This window comes from Notamacropus eugenii, chromosome 3 (assembly GCF_028372415.1).
Source record: "Notamacropus eugenii isolate mMacEug1 chromosome 3, mMacEug1.pri_v2, whole genome shotgun sequence".
NCBI classification, from domain to species: domain Eukaryota; kingdom Metazoa; phylum Chordata; class Mammalia; order Diprotodontia; family Macropodidae; genus Notamacropus; species Notamacropus eugenii.
Window position 1 is genome coordinate 479,796,508 of NC_092874.1, and position 12,086 is coordinate 479,808,593.

Below are 12,086 nucleotides of genomic sequence, written 5' to 3' on the forward strand. Positions count from 1 at the left end.
AAATGGGAAGCCATAAAAGATTTATGAGTGAGGGGAACAGGGTGACATTATGGAAGAAAAACTCTTCTTAATAAAGAGGATTAGAGCAGGGGGAAATGGGTTACTTGGAGAGGATGTGAGTCCACCCACGATGGAGGTCTTCAAGCCGAGACTTGCCAGCTTTGTGGGAGAGGAATGGATGGAGGAATGGATGGACAAGATGACCCCGGAGATCTCTTTCCACATTGTTTTCTATCCTGTACATTAGGAAATTGATGACGAGGAAGAAGATGAAGGAAAGGTTCAAATAGCTACAGAGCTGTCAGCATGAGCCACTCCCCATTAAATGAAAGTGGACTGTTCATTTGCCAGTATTTCTAAAGAGATTGCATTCTCCAATTCTACCTTCTGGTTGATAGCCTCAAGTGACACTACACCCTACTGATTTACTGGTACTTAGTAGAATTTTCTTATAAGACCTAATTGTACATTATATTAAGTGACTTCTACTACCTTAATCATAAAGAGTCAGTCCAGAATTTCACCTCTCACTTTGGCTGGGGAACAGAGAGATTGGGGAAATGTGGAAGGGGTGGATTTCTCTACCCATCACATGTCTGAGCCTGAGTGGGTCTGTCAGTGGCACTGGGACAGATTCTTTGCATTCATAGTGAAACGCTAAAGTCAAAAAGCAAAGAAAACTTACAACTAAGTTTGGCCCTCTGTTAATTTAGTGCCATAATTTTCAAATGCCAAGATCAAAAAATTCACCTTGGAGAAACAGTGGTTTGAGCACTGTATCTCGCTTCATCAAGACCTCGGTTTGAATCCCATCATAGATACTTACTAGCTCTGTTATTTAACTTTTCTGGGCTTCAGTTTCCTTAGATGTAAGATGAGGAATATGGAATCATTGGTCTCTTAGTCATTTCCTGCACTGGGTGAACTGATCTCTGAGTCTAAGGTAAAAACTTCAGGGATTGGGTTCTGGCTCACTCCCATTCCCCAATCCCCATCACACTGGAGCTGGGTAGGATGGCTGAACCTTACTGCTTTCTCACATTCTAACACCTCTGCCTTTTTCAGAAGACATCAGCATGGACTGGGACTATTTCAAATTCCATTTAATTAAAATTGTTGTCTGAATGAGGTTCCATCTAGCAAACACAAGGACTGTTTCTATTTCCCTAGGACATGATGCCTTGATATGTACATGGCATAAGCTCATGCACTGACTAGGCTGATAACACCTATCATTTTCTCTAGAGAAAAGGGCCATGTCAATCAGTCCACGGGATCATTAAAGATGGACTTATTTCTGGGGACAGATGACCAACATCCTAATATGGAGAACTCTGTGAGTAGGAATATTAATCCCAAATTCTGAGGGGAAGGGTTGGAGTGTCTATTTTGGATGGAAGAGAAATCATGCTAGCACAATGAGGACCACAGGACAGTGGGCTGGCACTACAAAGTTTCATTCTTGGGGGGGGGGGGGGAAGGAGTCAAGATGGAGGAGTAGAAAGATGCACATATGCTAGCTCTCCCCCCACAGCCCATAAAATACCTGTAAAGAAAGACTGTCAACAAATTCTAGAGCAGAAGAAGCCACAGAACAACAGAGTGGGGGAGATTTCCAGCCCTGGGTGACCTGAAAGGCCAACGAGAAACTTCTGTAACACCAGACGTGGAGCTGAGTCCAGTCCAGTCTTGGCTGTGCCACGTGGCTCTGGGAGAAGGACACATACAGAATCTTGGGGGCAGAATCTCCAGTTGCAGTGGCGGGAGATGGCAGATCCCTCAACCCACAAGTGCCAAAGGTCAGTGACAGTGTTTTTTCAGCTGGCCAAGAAGGGAGAAGGGCTTTCCCATAGCTCTAGATTCAGGCAGTGGCCACAGAGGCCACATAAGGCAGGTGGCAGCAGTTCCCACAGCAGCCCCTACAGCAGCCTGCGTCCATTGTTGGATCATAAAACCCCTGGGGGCATTGAGGAAATGATTCTTACCTCAGCCCTGTGTAGAGGATCTGCCGCAGCTGGTCTTTACCTCATGCTGAATGGTGGCTCTGCCCTTGCAACTTATCTGAATCTCAGCCCCTAGACCTGGCTTGGCTGAACTGGAGGCCAGGTGGTTGTGAAGAGGAAACTCTACTAAGATTCTGAGTACAAAATCTCTTCTTGCTCCCAGACCAGTGTACACACTTGATTGTGCCACCTTGGAGGAACTGAGCTCTTACAGATCTCCAGAGTACACCCTACCCTTGACATAGGACCCAAAAGTCAAGTAACTGAATGGAAAAATGCTCAAAAAAGGGGAAAAAATGAGACTATAGAAGGTTAGTATCTTGGTGAACAGACATCTTCTCCCATCCTTTCAGATGAGGAAGAACAATGCTTACCATCAGGGAAAGACATAAAAATGAAGGCTTCTGTATCCCAAATATCCAAAATAAATGTTCAATGGTCTCAGGCCATGGAAGAGCTCAAAAAGAATTTTGAAAATCAACTAAGAGAGGTGGAGGAAAAATTGGGAAGAGAAATGAGAGGGATGCAAGAAAATCATGAAATGCAAGTCAACACCTTGCTAAAGGAGACCCAAAAAAATGTTGAAGAAAATAACACCTTTAAAAACAGGCTAACTCAATTGGCAAAAGAGGTTCAAAAAGCCAATGAGGAGAAGAATGTTTTCAAAAGCAGAATCAGCCAAATGGAAAAGGAGATTCAAAAGCTCACTGAAGAAAATAGTTCTTTAAAAATTAGAATGGAACAGATGGAGGCTAATGACTTTATGAGAAATCAAGAAATCACAAAACAAAACCAAAAGAATGAAAAAATGGAAGATAATGTGAAATATCTCATTGGAAAAACAACTGACCTGGAAAACAGATCCAGGAGAGAAAAGTTAAAAATTATGGGACCACCTGAAAGCCATGATCAAAAAAAAGAACCTAGACATCATCTTTCATGAAATTATCAAGGAAAACTGTCCTGATATTCTAGAACCAGGGGACAAAATAAATATTGAAAGAATCCACTGATCACCTCCAGAAAGAGATCCAAAAAAAGAAACTCCTAGGAACATTGTGGCAAAATTCGAGAATTCTCAGGTCAAGGAGAAAATATTGCAAGCAGATAGAAAGAAACAATTTAAGTATTGTGGAAATACAATCAGGATAACACAAGATCTAGTAGCTTCTGCATTAAGGGATTGAAGGGTGTGAAATGTGATATTCCAGAAGTCAAAGGAACTAGGACTAAAACCAAGAATCACCTACCCAGCAAAACTAAGTATAATACTTCAGGGAAAAAATGGTCTTTCAATGAAATAGAGGACTTTCAAGCATTCTTGATGAAAAGACCAGAGCTGAAAAGAAAATTTAACATTCAAACACAAGAATCAAGAGAAGCATGAAAAAGTAAATAGCAAAGGGAAATGATAAGAGACTTACTAAAGTTGAACTGTTTACATTCCGACATGGAAAGACAATGTTTGTAACTCTTGAAGCTTTTTTTCAGTATCTGGGTTGTTGGTGGGATTACACACACACACACACACACACACACACACACACACACAGATACACACACAGAGCACAGGTTGAGTTGAATAGGATGGGATCATATCTTAAAAAAATAAAATTAAGGGGTGAGGGCGAAATATATTGGGAGGAGAAAGGGAGAAATGGAATGGGGCAAATTATCTCTCATAAAAGAGGCAAGTAAAAGACTTTTCAGTGGAGGGAAAAAGCGGGGAAGTGAGAGAAAAAACATGAAGCTTACTCTCATCACATTTGGCTAAAGGAAGGAATAAAATGCACACTCATTTTGGTATGAAAACCTATCTTACAATACAGGAGAGTGGGGGAGAAGGGGATAAGCAGGGTGGGGGGGGATGATGGAAGAGAGGGCAATAGGAAGAGGGAGCAATTGGAAGTCAACACTCTTGGGGAGGGACAGGGATAAAAGAGAGAGTAGAAAAAATGGGGGACAGGATATGATGGAGGGAAATATAGTTAGTCTTATACAACACAACTATTATGGAAGTCATTTGCAAAACTACACAGATATGGCCTATATTGAATTGCTTGCCTTCCCAGTGGGGATGGGTGGAGAGTGAGGGAGGAAGAAAAGTTGGAACACAATGTTTTAGGAACAACTGTTGAGTATTGTTCTTGCATACAACTAGGAAATGAGAAATACAGGTAATGGGGCATAGAAATTTATCTTACCCTACAGGACAAAAGAGAAGATGGGGATAAGGGAAGGAAGGAATGTTAGAAGGGAGGGCAGAGTGGTGATGGGGTAATTAGAATGCTTGGAGTTTTGGGGTGGGGGGAGGGGAGAGAAGGGGAGAAAATTTGGAACTAAAAATTTTGTGGAAATGAAGGTTGAAAACTTAACTGAATCTGTAAGCAAACAAACAAACAATAAATAAAGAAACAAAGCTTCATTCTTTTCTTAAAGTTAGAGAAGGTGGCTGCCTGCCTAGAGCTCAACCACTGAGATGGAGGAAAGGTCTTTGCAGCACAGGGTACAGGTCCATTATCTGAAAACATGGTGGAGATCCTTAAATCCAGGTTCTAGTGGGCAGGAGATAAGAGGAAAAGATGAATCCTGTGGTTATTCTGTCCTCTTACTTCAGAATGGAACCTCTTTTCCTGCTTATTCAGACCAGTTGGAATTGGGGTAGGAGAATCAGCAGATGGCACTCACTTATAGAAAAAAAGCATTTATGAAACCCAGAGTGTGTGGAAAACCCCTGGTCTGTGGCCTGTTCCAACTAGGGTTTGATTAAAACAAGAGGTGACTCCCTTCGCCCAAGGGATCCAAGAAAAGTGCTATGAAAGTGGCCCATGGCCCATGTGGCATCTCAGTACCCACCTTGAAACCTTCCTGTGGTCCCTGGCTCAAGAGAGATTTAGAAAGGGGAAAAGCCTGAGGAGGTTTTATGCCTCCTGGAGGCAATCTCTACTAAAAAAGTTTCCTGAATAGGGAAGGCGCTAGTGATACATCAAATCAACACTCAACTTGGTTGGGCATCCTGGCCAATATTGTTTTGCTAAATTACTTGTTCCATTGATTCTTAGACTCTATCCATTCTTCCTTTGCATTGAGCAAGGAAACACTTGGAAGCCTACATGGGATGTCTCTGTTTAGGCCAATAAAAAGAGAGATATCTGTGTCTCAGGATGGCTCAATTCTTTGACTTGAAATAAGTCTCTATAGATAGGTCCACACTTAAATATGTCTCTTCAAATACATCTTGAGGCCAAACCATTAACATTTTTTGTTATTCTGGATGATCTGGTCCTCCATGTCTTTCTCTTCATTCTGATAGATAGGAAAGGGAGGTGAAGGGGGAATTGCCCTCAGATCCCCTAGGAAATCATCACGCGGCAAGGATCAAGGCTGATCCTCTGTGCCAGAGGGGTCTATGAGAGCCTTAAAGGCAGACTTAATCCATCACAGTTAAATTAGAAAGGTGATTGGGGGTGAAGAAAAGGGTGAGAAAAGTAAGTGGGTCACAGCTCTCTTATCAACAGCTGCCTTCTAGGTGGAGAAAGGGGAAGATGATGGTTTGTGGGAAAGGGGAGTCAAAGCCACTAGAGGTAAAGGTGTTAATTCTCAAGCATGACTCTGAACTGTGTCCTGGCTGATTCACATATATCATCCCTGAGAAGCCAGGAATTAGGAGAGATTAGCTTAGGGACGAGGATAGGACTTGTAACTTTATTGGTAGGAAGAACACCCAGGGGAGGACATTTCCTCTACCAATTCACGTCATCAACTTTTCAGCAGCTTATTGTCCTGGAGAGTTGCTCAGCTCCCTGAGTGGTTAAGCTCCTCACTCATGATCATACAGCTGATATGTGTCAAAGGCATGATCTCCCTTGTAACCCAGTTCTCTATCTACCACATCACACTTTCCAGTCCAAAGGATCTTTCAAAGAATGGGGAAATTAACAGGATAGAAAAGTTTGGGGACATGTAGAAGGCATCATTTTACTTACCTTCACCTTAGGATAAAAGGATCCACTTGGGGAAGTGGTTGAAGCGATGAATGAGTGTTTGAACCTGCCAACTCCCCAACCCTCTTCCCTCCCCTCCCCTAGAAGAAAAATCTCCTACCTGAGACATGGGCGAGTGGGTGATTCCTGCAGATCCCACTGGTGTAACGTCCGGCTTGAAAGGATCGAAGTCCAGATCAAGCAAAGTCTCTTCTTTCTTCGGTTCAGGAACTTCATTCTGTTAAGGAAGAGGTCAGTGACTTGAAAGTTATATCAGAAATTGGCCTAGCCTGGGCTTCCCTGCTCCCATGGTCATGCATTGGTTCCCAAGCCCAGAGTGAGAGGAATGGCTACCCGACTGACAAGTGGCCTGAGGGCTCCTGCAGTATCCATGCTATGTTAAATGTCACAAGAACCAAGTTCCAAATTCCAGGGCAGGGGTGGGACGAAGGCAAATTTAAAAAGGGAAGAGAAGAAATTTACACAATAACTTTATCATGTATTTAAAAAGAATAGCAAGTCGTGCATAATAGTTGCATTTTCGTGTGCAATCATCCTTTTTTTATTATGCTATGTTACGGAAATGCTTGTTTTTATTCCATAAATTAAAAATAAAATAAACAAAAATTTTATAAAGAACTAGGGATAGGTCTCTGGTACATCAAGTCACTCCCTGATAGAGGATTCTCAGAAAGCCTCAGACAAGAATCCTATAGGATAAGAAGACCTGGAGGGATTGCTAACTGAGCCAGTAAAGGGACTGCCCAAACTAAACATCAAAGAGTCAATTCAACCCAAAGGAGTAAGTCTTTATTAAGCACCTACGAAATGCCAGGCTTAGTACTGGGGATATAAGGACCAAAATACAATGATTCCAGTTTTCATAGTGCTAATATTCTGCTAGTCTGATACAAGATCCATGCATTCAAATAAAATACATGGAAAATAATTTTGGAAAGTGGTGATATCACTAATAACTGGAGGGGTAATCAGGAAAGGTATAGACCAGGGGAGCCATTTAAGTGGAATATAGAGGGATGGAGGGAAAGTAATATGCAATGAATTTAGAAAGACAGATCGGAGGCAGATTTTCTGCTGGAGACAACAGGGAGCCATGAACACTACTGGAGTGGGGGAGTGACATGTTCAGATCTGTGCCTTGGCATCCATAAGACCCTAAAACCAGCTTGTTCTTTTGCCTACTTCTCACCTGTGGTTAAAAGGACAGAGGGAAAGGCCAGCCACTGCCAACTAGGTAATCTGTGGTTGGCCTTAAACAAAGCTGAGCAGCCAAATTCCAGGCTTTGGACATGAGTTCAATCTTTATTTCAGGATTTTTCCTTTGTTTCTGTTTATTCCTCTGGCTTTGAGAGTCTAAGACAGTCTTGGGTTAGCATCACATAATGTACTAGTGTTTCGAAAGGCCTCCCAAAGCTAACAGGTGCCTTTTAGGAGGCCTGCAAGAGAAAGAGGAGGCCTTACAATTCTCTCATTAAGTATCCAAGCACAAGGAGGGGGCTATAATTTGGGAGATTTTTTTTTTGTGTGTGTGAATCAGTCAAGGGAAAAAGAGCTGTTCATTTCGGCCCATTCCTCACACCCATGTGTCAGCTTTAATGGAAATGATGAGGTCCCTCCATCCCTCTCCTCTCAAGGGCTTTTCATTGACTCTTCCTTGAATGTTTCTTTATAAAAGCTGAGCTGGAAGGACACATCTGAACTGTGATTCAGATTTAGGCTAAAAGCAAGGGAAGCCTCCAAAATATCAGAGATAACCCAGCGTACAATGATGCTAACTATCCATCATTAAAGTGTTACAGGCAGAAGCTTGGGGCTCATTGGTTGGAGATATTTGAACGGTCTGCCCACTTCCTGCTCTGATGTACCCTCATGGCATGGAGCTGACCCTGGGCCCTCACAGTCTTCCTGCACAAACACACTTATGTGCCATGGCCCGGCATGCTGTTGGGACAACCCTGGCTCAGGGAAGCTCCCCGGCAGGTTACCCATAGTCTGATGTCCATGTGTCGCCATGCTAATTCTCAAAGAGCACTTACTAATTCACAGAGAGGCTATGATCTATGTTATTGGAGGGCATATATTTGCTAATGAAATGATGGATACTTAGAATTTTCAAGTAAGAAGGAAGCAGGTTGGAGTAGTGGAGTCAGGAGACCTTAGTTCAGACAACTTGAACACTTACTACCTGGGTGATTCTGGGCTAGTCAATTCTTGTCTGAGCCTGCATGTTCTCATCTGTAGAGTAAGGGAGTCAGACCTGATTAGAGCATTTTAGCCTTTGTGTGTCATGGACCCCTTTGGCAGCAGGCTGGTGAAATCTAGGGTCCCCTGTCCCAGAATAATGTCTTTAAGTATATACAATAAAATACAGCAGCATTATAAAGGAAACCAATTCTACTAAAATAGTTCTCAATTTTTTTCAAATTAATGGATTCCAGGTGAAGAGCCCTAGATTAGATGATCTTTGAGATTCTGCCTGCCTCAAAAACTGAAATCCCCAAAATAAGAGAGGGAATTCCTGTCCAGATATATATTGAAATCAATGGGCTTCTCTTACTGGACAGAGACAGTTGCAGAGACTGTAAAGCCAAAGCCTTTTATAAATGAGGGCTCTTGGTGTCATAGTGTAAAAATCTGTTCACAAGAAAACCCCAATTAGAGTGGTGGTCTGTGTGATAATTCAAGGGCAGCAATTTCCTAGAATATTTGTTTTCTTACTAAAGCCCCAGATCTCATGCAATGTAAACTCATCCCTCATGTCATTAGGCAAGAGATAATCAGAAACTTGATGAGGAGAAGGGAAAGTTACTTTTCAATACAATTCAAGAAGTGATCGCCTCTGTGATTTATCTCGTTTAGTATGACACTCTGGACTCCTGGGTGCAGTCTGTGAGATTGTCCAATACATTGCTGGGGAAAGAGAGATGAGGACACAGGGTGGAGCATTCATGCCTCAAAGAAAGATTCCAAAGCTACCACCAACTGGTATTTGTGACATCCTCCTAGTCTGAGAAAATGTCAACACAAATTTGGTAGAATCACAGAATGTTTGGGGACTTTGATCTGACTCCCTATCCAATAATGAGTGACTTGCCTAAGCTAGTAAGTGATTGAGACAAGATTTGAACACAGATCTTCTGGCCCTAAAGGTAGCTCTTGAGCTACCATCAGCAAAGTATGAGTTTAGGATATTATCATAGTGACTTTGTCATTATTATTGTTATTTACCAGAGAGGATGGATCTTGTCACCCTTATTTCCAGTCTCATGAATTGTGGCCAGGAGTTGGAGGGTATTGGAGGCTCTAGCTCATAATACCACAAAAAGCAAAACCAAGTGCCCCATGAAACAAATGTCATGAACGCTGTGTGTCCACTGGGTGTCACTGGAAAATGACTTGTGGCAAAGTGGCTGCCAAAATGCAATCATCTATTCAACTCCAAAAGAATTCTGGTTACACTGATGTGAGTATGCCCTCCAGCGAGGCAGAGCCCAGACTGACCCTGCCTCTCCTATGGGACACTCAGGTATGAGCACTCATAGCAGCTCTCCATAGTGTCTCTTCCCTGTGTGATGGGGACCATCCTTGCTTTTCCTTGACATCATAAGGATGCCAATGGAGCATCCCAACTCTCCCCAGTCATGTCTTGCTCTTGTTGCACTAAACTTTAAGGTGACTTAGATGATGCCCTATATATCCTGGGGTATGCAGGACATGATCACACCAGCAATATCCTCTGAATAGTTACTAAGTACACAGTATGTGGAATACACTATGAGGCCACTAGATGGTGCAGTGGATAGAACCCTGGGCTTGGAGTCAGGGTGACCTCAGGTTGGATCCAGTCTCAGGTGCTTTCTAGGTGTGTGACCCTGGGCAAGTCATTTAATATCTCTGAGTCTCATCCTTATGTGTAAGAGGAAATAGTGATAGCCTACCTGGTACATAGGATTGTTGTAAGTAAAGCATGGCAAAAATGTGACATTATGATAAGGCAGTTACTTCTCTCAGTAACTTCCAGTCCAGTTTTCTAACAAAAGTGTGGCAGGGTTCATTATATAGAAGATAGCATAGCTTAGGAACAACAGTGTGTCTTCGCAGGAGACTTATCAGAAACTACTAAAAATGTATTCCAACAGAATCTCATGGAAATGGCAGCTTCTCACATTACTCTTCATGGAGGCACATCTTGCACCTCCAAGGTGGGAATGGGGTGGAAGGAGTGGGAGGGTAGAGAGTCAGCCCTCTTCCTCCTCCATTTTAGAGAAGTTTACAGTAGGTGACCTTTATCCAGATTGAAGCAGAGAGTGAGCTGCTGATCAGAATGTGTGTAATGCTTGTTGGTCTGCACCTGACAAACACTTTTCTCATTGGGGACTCATCCTTCTATGTTAGAACTGGAAGCAAAGACCATTATTCTGGGCATAGAGATTGCCTCGGCAAGCCAAGGAAAGGGCAGATGTTCTGGAATGATTCCATTTTTCATTTGTTTGCATTCATCATTTGGGCTGGAAGTGGGTGCTCTAGAAAATACCCTGAAATTCTTAAAGCCTGGACCCTCATTGAAGGAATGTTTATCTCTCTTGATGATTAGGAAAAGGACACAGTGACAAAGTCTCTCTGGCTGCCCTTGTGGACAAGACGGGAGAATGGGAACTGGATGATAATCCAGTCTGGTGGAGTGAGAATCAGTTAAACTACTGAACCCAAACAGTTGCCATTCATCAAACAGTGTCAGCGGGGAGGAAGGCTGGCTGTCTAGACTATCTGATGGGGATGAAGAATTGGACTGGGAACTGTCTGCTAACCAGGGAAGGGGTGGTTGTGAAAAGATACTCTCTCAGAGTTAAGAAAGGGAAAAGCATCTGATTGCCACAATTTACGGCATCAGACCACTTAGAAAGGACAGTGTTGGAGATATGGGAGGGAAGGAATATAAGAGAATGGATCAATTACTCATTAATGATCCAATCTTCTCTTTCCCCATCCTTGCCATAAACAAAAGAAGAGTGAAGGTCAGACCTAGAATAGATCACTAGGGGAAAGGGGGAGTTGAAGAGTATCACGGAACCATAGATAAAGAGCTGGAAAGTACCTCAGATGTCATACAGTCTAATCCCCTCATTTTACAGAGGAGGAAACTGAGACCCAGGGAGGTTAAGTGATTTTTCCAAGGCAGGATTTGAACTCAAGTCTTTTGACTTCCTGTCACTGGAAGTGTTCCCAGGTTAGCTGGGCATTTGTTGGGATTTGGAGGGGAGGGTCATCTCCTGCCAAGGAACTCATCTACATAGGTTTTAGTGTGTCCTCCAACTTGAGGATCCTAGGACAGTAACATTAGCTAGAAGGAGAAGGAGGCACGAGAGATGAGGAGACACAAGACTTCAGTCCATCATATAAATCTCGGCATGACTGTCTAATTGGTGAACATTGTATTATAAGTTTAGAAGTGCTGCTGGCAGTTAGCTCCTCTTGCTTAAATAACGCCACACTGACAAAACCATTCTTGGCATCCTTTTTAAAGAATGATTCCAGGTAAGAAAGCATTTTCATTCTGGCTTATTGGAGAGTTGTGTGTTTGTCCTTCGTTGTCAAAGAAGACCACGCCGTCAGAGAAATGATGACATGACTTGCACTTGACTGTTTTGAGTGAGGGAGGGCTGTGCAGGTCACCAGCCTCACCTCTCCTCCAGAGCCACCTGAATCCAATGACTAGATATTCATCAGGATGACTGGAGATGACCCAGGATGCACTGGGAGACCTTGGGCCCTTTAGGCCAAGGTCTTTGAAGGTGCTCACTTGGGGTGAAGCAATGCCCATTCATTGGATAGGCCTGTTAAAGAAGGAGCCAGGGCATGGCCCTTTTAATGAGGTCAAGAAAAAGAAAGACATCAGGTTGGGAGGGAAACAGCAACAGTTACTACTGATAATCACTCTAAAGCTAGGAGGGTTCAGAGGCAGGGGCCCATTGGGGTCCCAACTTCAGAGTGCAGCAGGTTTAAGGTTTTGGGGAAGGAAAGGACAGAACAGGGAAAAGACAGGAAAGGAAAGGAAAGGAAAGGAAAGGAAAGGAAAGGA

The 12,086-nt window shown here is 43.0% G+C and overlaps 1 protein-coding gene across 3 annotated transcripts in view; it reads right to left on the bottom strand.

Moving 5' to 3' along the window:
* Positions 1-12,086, bottom strand: part of AMPH (amphiphysin) — a 184,280-nt gene that overhangs the window by 34,769 nt on the left and 137,425 nt on the right. For all 3 annotated transcript variants that reach the window (XM_072599090.1, XM_072599089.1, XM_072599091.1), the window contains one exon: positions 6,108-6,224. In XM_072599090.1, coding sequence (XP_072455191.1) covers positions 6,108-6,224 — 117 coding nt within the window. The remainder of the gene's footprint in view (positions 1-6,107; positions 6,225-12,086) is intronic.